The sequence below is a fragment of the Gadus macrocephalus genome, chromosome 22 (genome assembly GCF_031168955.1).
Source record: "Gadus macrocephalus chromosome 22, ASM3116895v1".
Taxonomy (NCBI): domain Eukaryota; kingdom Metazoa; phylum Chordata; class Actinopteri; order Gadiformes; family Gadidae; genus Gadus; species Gadus macrocephalus.
Genome location: NC_082403.1, coordinates 12122480 through 12129979, shown reverse-complemented (window position 1 = coordinate 12129979; position 7500 = coordinate 12122480). Strand labels below are relative to the sequence as shown.

Below are 7500 nucleotides of genomic sequence, written 5' to 3'. Positions count from 1 at the left end.
TTTTAACACTGGTGCGTGAGTGATGCTCTAATTTTCAACGAAATGCCGTCCTCTGCTGGACGTTCCTGCTCTCACAAGGAGCCGGACTGGGACAGAGTGTGTGTGTGTGTGTGTGTGTGTGTGTGTGTGTGTGTGTGTGTGTGTGTGTGTGTGTGTGTGTGTGTGTGAAAAAGATGCTATTATATAATCATTCTAAATTACGATGAAATAATGTGGTTTAGTATGAGGTGGATGGATAGATGGATAGATGGATAGATGGATAGATGGATAGATAGATAGATAGATAGATAGATAGATAGATAGATAGATAGATAGATAGATAGATAGATAGATAGATAGATTAATACTTTGTTGATGTAACCCACTCTGCCACAATAACATTGTAGTGGTTTATATTTGATAATCTCACTGGATTGCTCAGGGTCCCGGTTGACGAGGCTGGTTGTCCCGTTGAGTTTCAGAATAAAGTATAGGCCCTGTTTCCTGCATGTGCGTCTCGCTTTACACTTGTGTATGCTGTAGGGGGCAGCAAAGAGTTTGAACGCGACTGAAATATCTATTACTGTAAATAGAACGATTTCAGCAACTGGGAATAAAGGATCTAGATATATCCAGCGGTGAGGTTGCAGATTGCGGCCAACTGATAAAAAAACCCCTCTAAACTCCCTCTCGACTAAGTAATCGACTAAGACAAGATCGAGTAGCCGAGCATCAAGGGATGAGGTTAATAATGGTCATATATTAAGTTATTTGATTTTCATTTATTGTTTGTATTTTGGAATGACTGATCTCTGAGCAAGGCCAATCATTTCGATTTTAAATTATTCAACACTATTGGCAAATTGTTTTACCCATGTGTTATTAGATTAGTATTTATTATGCCTTACCTTTGCCCCACCTCCTCTCTCTCTCTCTCTCTCTCTCTCTCTCTCTCTCTCTCTCTCTCTCTCTCTCTCTCTCTCTCTCTCTGACTCCCCTCTTTGAATCAATCAATCAATCAATCAAAAAACACATAGCCTACAAATCTCTATTGCTTATAGAAGACAAACATGTTTTGTTTTGTGCCAATGATAAAATCAATGTTTGAGTACATGGCTCAACAGGCCGCGATCACTAAACCTCTCATGATGTTAATCATGGGCACTGGAATACCTGCAGACCCAGAATTCATTTTCCATTAGCCTCTCTCTCCATCTATGCCCCCTCGGATCTGCCTCTTCCCTTGTACAGCCCTTGGGCGATTACACCACAGTCCGCCAGACTCTTTGACCGGATGGGTGGAGGAAGGGAGCACAGCGTGGCGGGAAAATGGTCGGAGGGTTAAGAAGAGAGCTTATTAATAATGTGATTTGAAAAGGCAACTTCCAGCTTTTGCCCTCTGGGAGGCGCTAAAGGCCACTCTCCACCCAAATCCTAACGTCTCAAAAACGCTTTTCCCCGCTGCCATCCTGACTCTGAACTTCTCCCACGAATGCACCTGCACTCATGCAACCCCTAACTGAGATGGCCTTCCATGCTGTTTCGAAAGCAAATATTACCCACTTTAGTGGTGTGGTCATAAAAGTCACTGTGACTTCATAAAATCTGGTATGTTCGTAAGAAAATTTGTAATTTAGATTGGAGCATAGCTTCTCTTCACCATGTATTACTCACCACTCAGTGGCTTCATGAAGCACAAAGGGAGTAAGGTAAAAAAAAAAGTACTGCTTGATTTTAGTACCACATAGTTGCGTTGTGATGCATGCAACCGCAATGTAAACTATCTGCATTGCGATTGGATCAATGAAATGTTCTGTACAATATCAGCAGTGAGCCGAGGTTCTGCTTGCAGGGTCCAGTTTCAGCCATGGTTCTGTGTTGGGGGACGTTTGAAAGGAGGGTCAGAGGAGCACTCCCTGTGCCCACAACACACGTCGTTCTCTCTGGGCAAGGACAACAGGGCTGGAGGAGGGGAACCGAGGCATGTAGCACGGCCTGCAGTTGGTGCTGCTGGACACGAAAGGCGGAACAGCGTCCTTCATCAGCCATAACTCTTGTGGTCCTCCAGAAAATAAACAAAAACACCTTCTTGAGGCTTAATACATGTTCATTGAAACATTAAGTATAAACTCACTGCTTTTACATGCATGTTGCCATACAACACAATGCTTGTGTTAAGATGAAGTGTATTCTTGATTTCAGTGCCCAGCAACCTTGACGTACGAACAATGCTATTTTATTTTCTTGGTCCTGTTCTGAGTTAGCTTTTACACTAATTAAACTAAGTAAAGGGTTCTGACTTCATGAAAAAAAGTGAGCAATCTACCGTATTGAGGAAGAAAGTACACAATCAGTACAACAACGCAATGCGTAATCATTTTTAATATTTATTCATTTTATACAGGAAAGAAAATGTTCAAACTTGAATAAAAGGCCTTCTGAATACGAAGCTGTTCATTTAAGCAGTAGAAACACTTCGTATGTATGTTGACATTGAAGCCGTCGTCTGTATCGTCAGAGATAACTGTTCTTTCCTTTTGATAGTCGTCTGAAAGTCTTTAGGTCTGTGGAAAAAAATATGAATAATAGAACTTCTAATTATTATAATAGCCTACAACATCTGTACTAATTATAGAAAACAAACATATTTTTGTTTCATTGGGAGCGATAAAATACAGTTTGAGTGTATGACCACTGTAGGCCTTTATAAGAACCCAGTCGCCATAAGAAAACACTATTTTACATTTGCAAACCATGGTAGAGTTTAAACCATGTAACCTCAATATCTGTGTGTGTGTGTGTGTGTGTGTGTGTGTGTGTATGTTCCCCAAGGCCAAGTTGCCGCAGCCCACAGGCGACAGCATTCCCTCCCCCTCTCATCGTAACAAGTCATTGTACCGCTATCGACCACTTTTATATGAATGAGGGCATTCCACTCTAATACAATAATATGTTTGGAGGCTGTAGCCCAAGATGAAGTATGGAATTGCTGGGGGATCAAGGGGTCAAACAAACGTAGGAATGAGCTAGAGGTATGGGGTCTTTTTTTATGAGTTAAACATATTTGAATATTTTTGAATATAAAAAGTTCACGTGCATTTCACTGGTTACTTTTTTGTTTGGATTCTCAGACCATGCATGTTGGATCGGTAGGTTGTAGATCAGGGAAGAAATTCAGCTCAAAACCTTGCAAGCGAGCCACTGGGTGAGTTGCCACAAGATGGAGCAATTGCTGAGGCTATGTTAGTCACTTCCTTAAGAGCTACGGCCTCCTAGTTGTTCATTCTAGTATACATAAATGGCAATTATCCTATAATAGACACCCCCACCACTCTGCCGTGGCAAACAATTACCATGCCCATAAGGCCGAAGATGGGCGGGAACTCAGGGAAGGTAGGGGTACTTTTGGACAGTAGGCCTACATCATAAAAACACACTGAGGAAGAGGAACGACCTCTCACACATGAGGGGTCATCGTACTGTCGCTGTTCCATCAGCGCTGGGGTCAATAACTATCAATACGTGAATGTTTTGAACTTGAGGCTACAGGTTTGACTGCATTTCCTTTGGACGTGTAATATGAAAAAGATAAATGAATGAATTGTGCAAAAAAAAACGTGCCCTGTTAAATCAATGAGCTTGGTGCCTTAGAATATGTGTCTATTTCCCAGCCTGTGGAACCTAGTTAGCGATAAAAAAATAAAAAATAAAATTTACGGCTGATCAGCTGCCACACGTAAAGTCATTGGCAAGGAGTGCGCTGTGGTTTGGAGTAAAAGCCGGCTAAATCAAATATCTATAAATTAGTAAACGGCTGAAGTGCACTATTAAGGCGATAAATCCTCATCTGGGTTTGTGTAATTGATACGTAACATATAACTCATAAACGGGTTAGCATCGTGAACTGTGCTCTGACATTGTAACCATGGCTGTTGCTCATCACAGCATCCCGCTCCAATCACAGGAACCAAGAATCAATCATTTCTGGGGATGTTAAGAATATTGTGGGAATATGTTCATGTTATGTCATGTTATTCATGTCATGCATGTTACAGAAAAAAATTATGGCCATAGGTCGTTAACAAATGTTCCACATTAAGTGTTAATGAAATAGTAATACTTACTTTGTTATTTCTTAAAGGTCCAACAGATTATGCTACCTGGTTTGAGTGTGATTAGCCAATAAAGCCGTTTGAAAAGCTGCCCACACTCAAACTTGTTGGTGTAATAGGGTCCCTTTAAGCAGTTCCAACCCATACGTAAAGGTGTCTAGAGACGTTGATATCATACGTATTTTGGTTCAGAAACGCTGAGTTTCAACGTTTCCGTGGTTTGCAAAAAACGTTAAAATAGCAACTTTATGGCTACTGGGTTGTTAATACAGTGACCCTGGGGGCGTACACAGGTGTGTCTCATGATGTTAATTAGGCCCTGGCACGCCTACAGACACATAATTAAATTAATGAGCTACACCTGTTGTTTGTCCTTGCTACGCCTCTGTGATAATTAAGACATATCACAGGAGAGGCATGGCTGCTATACTGAGTATCTGCTGGGATTATCTTTGGTTGCTCGGTCGGCGGCCTCATACCTACGACCAAAGCACAGCCGTTGATGAGTTTATAATAAGAGATTATGATTTGCTTTATATTTAATAATTTATTTGGTTCCGTACACAAACATAGGTCTACACATTACCGCGGACCAGCTACTTTGCATCATGACCTTTAAACTATATGTTTCCATTTACTTTGTAATAGGTAAAATAAGAGTGTGTTAACAGTCGCTTTGGTGGCATGTGTGATTCCGATGAGTTAAGATCAATGCAATCGACGGTTATTAGAAACACCTTTAATGCGGAGTGATAATTGCGTAGTTAAAAGTCCCAGTGTTGTTATGCTGTAAATCAGTGGTGCCTCTCATCCAATTAAATAGGTCGGAAAACGAACTGTATACATTCTTATAACCTGAACTGACGCGGAGTGCCAAAACAACACTGCTACCAAATAACTAGAGCTGGCCTCGAGTAGCAGTGTGTTTATCTATGCTTTGTTTATCTCATTTCTAAATGTATATTGCATCTTTGATGTCCAGTTGTAGGCCTATTATTTAGCAGCCAGTGTCTGAATGTTTGGTTTTACTTATATTTTTGCAATTTTCTGTAGCCTATTTATAACAAATAACGCAACAAAAAAAAGTGGGTTTACCAGTACCAGCCGAAGCCAGGCCGTCTAAAATGGTAGCGGTAGTAGGGCCTGTTGATGACGCTGAGCCAATACTGCGGCGTGCTGGCCGGCCACAGAGCGTTGTCGACGTCAGGACATTCTGCGCATGCTCTTCCGAACCTCTGCGGCAGGTTTGGGGTGGACTTCAGACTTCTTTCGATCGACGGCTCACTCTGTCTTCCGAAGCGCAGCGGCAGTTTGGCTTTGAGGTGGACGGGTTCGGCGATGGGCTGGTACACCTTCTCCGTGGTGGGCGGGTACAGTTGCACCATGGTGGGGAAGCTGCTCTTGCCGTTGGTGGATGACATGGGTTCCAGGTCGAGGGCCCCTAAATCCATACTCCTGCGCATTTCTCCTATAGCCTTGGGACAAAGGGCCAACAACAGTTTGTTGTTTGCGTGTGGCTGCATGTATATGTAAATTACAAAATGTATGTGTCAAATAATAATTTGCTATGGTATGGATATTTCAGTTGATAATCAGCTACAATAAAAACAGTCCACTTATGCCTTTGATTTAACAAAACAAAGGAACATATTCTTTTTCCTACTATATATTATTTGAACTGAAGAAAATACCAGTTCACAATGATCACAAATAGCAATTATGCGCCCATTTACTGATGTTACTCAACCAACAACGATAAATACAATACTTTTTCAAGTAACTTCTGCTGTAATAAATAAGTTACAGGCAGAGTGGAAACACAATAATCACAGAATCTCTCTTGCTCTGGCACAGACAACTCTAAAAACAACACGAGAGGAGTGGACACGACCCAACCTGCCGTGGGTCTTCATCAGCATCCCATTACCTTCAGGCTGGGCCGCTTCCTCCCAGAGTATCTCCCCTCTATCAAGAAGGTCTTCTCGCTGCGGACGGGTTTCCCATAAAGCACCTGTTCTGCCGCGGCTGCCCCTCCGGCGCTCGCCAGCGCCAGCACCCCCAGAAACAAAACGGTCCGAGACATCTCCAAGGACATGTTGTGAACGTGGACCACCTCCACTGACCCACGGTATTAAACGCCGCCGCAGACGTCATCGATGGCGTTGGTGTGTGTGCGGTGAACCAATAGATCGCGAGCATACCTGAAATGACACACGCACTCACATGCACAGATACACACACACACACGCACAAACACACACCAATAACGTCACTCCCGCATACTCAAACATTCATAGAAAGACGCAAACCCTTTTCAAGGTATATGACCCACCGCAGAGCCATTCAAGCATGTCTAAATGTATCAAAGCCCTGAATCTCTGAAAGGAAATATGCATGCCCTAATTAGTAATACTTAGTAAAATGGTTGTCTGGACCACTGCAGCTCACTCCAATAACCCCCCCCCCCATCGGCCCCCGCGCCCCCACCCAGACAGACACCCACATGCACACACACACACACACACACACACACACACACACACACACACACACACACACACACACACACACACACACACACACACACACACACACACACACACACACTATATGTTGTTGATGGTAGATAACATACAGAGGGGCAGGATGTCAGTGGTGTTTGTGAGGCATCAAAGAAACCTGTAGCGAGCTCTTTGTGGCAGGGTGCTAAGTTTAATTAGTGAATGAACCCAGTGGATGCTGGGCATTCTTCCAGGGTACTCATCATTGGGTAACTAACACAGCGGTTGAGGCGTGCAGACTCACACCAAAGAGGCCTCCGGCAGATTGTGGCGTGAACAACTACACAAGTGTATTTTGGTGACCGCCATCACCCAAAATAGCACAAAGCCTTCTCAGTGTGGAATGACACGGATTACAGATGATGAAGAAGAGAGAGTCGGAGGCTGGGATTGTAGATCAAACCATGAAAGCGGCCTTACAAAAGCAGTTGAGTTGTTCTGCGTTTGTTGAGTATTTAGTCATTTTAAGTCGTCCCTATGGCCACGTCTTTTCCAGCTCAGTGTCAATGTTGCGGTCCATTCATTTGTACACATCAAATGTGATGACTTCATAGACCCAATTCTTATTTAATAAGCATCTGTGAGGTACACCAGCTCTGGAGCTTACAGGTATTATGGCAGCCATCCACGGAGAATTTCAATTTAGTGAATCTGTATGGGATCCTTTTGGTTGGTCCAATCGTTTACTTTACTTGAAACACATATACAGTACATAGCATCTGGTTCCGATGATACGATTTATTATAATTCATCTCACTCAATCGTCCTCTTCTTCCTATCGGCCTCGTCTTTTATTCTCTCCCTCTCTTTCTCCCTCTCTCTCTCTGTCTCTCGGCCTGACCCTGCTT

General features: G+C 42.9%; 2 protein-coding genes across 3 annotated transcripts in view; both read right to left on the bottom strand.

Moving 5' to 3' along the window:
* The window catches only part of LOC132450875 (acetylcholinesterase collagenic tail peptide-like), an 11210-nt gene extending 11147 nt beyond the window's left edge, over nt 1-63 (bottom strand). The window contains exon 1 of the mRNA XM_060043050.1: nt 1-63. This exon is cut by the window's left edge and continues 363 nt beyond it. The gene's annotated coding sequence lies outside the window, so the exon portion shown is untranslated.
* A 2280-nt stretch (nt 64-2343) lies between these two features.
* On the bottom strand, nt 2344-6195 carry npvf (neuropeptide VF precursor). 2 transcript variants are annotated; one of them, XM_060043052.1, is made up of 3 exons: nt 6019-6195; nt 5187-5566; nt 2344-2543 (listed from the first exon to the last, which is right to left on the bottom strand). In XM_060043052.1, coding segments are annotated over exons 1-3 (549 nt in total). In that variant the 5' UTR covers nt 6187-6195; the 3' UTR covers nt 2344-2542. The 2 variants fall into 2 exon arrangements, with proteins under 2 accessions (XP_059899035.1, XP_059899037.1); XM_060043054.1 differs by having other exon boundaries at nt 5193-5566.
* Between the last annotated feature and the right edge of the window lie 1305 nt (nt 6196-7500).

Excerpts from the sequence above, each read along its gene's own strand:
- npvf (XM_060043052.1), bottom strand. The coding sequence starts at position 6,186 with ATGTCCTTGGAGATGTCTCGGACCGTTTTGTTTCTGGGGGTGCTGGCG. Across the intron at positions 5,567-6,018 it reads GGAAGCGGCCCAGCCTGAAG|GCTATAGGAGAAATGCGCAG; the intron begins GTAATGGGATGC and ends CTTTGTCCCAAG.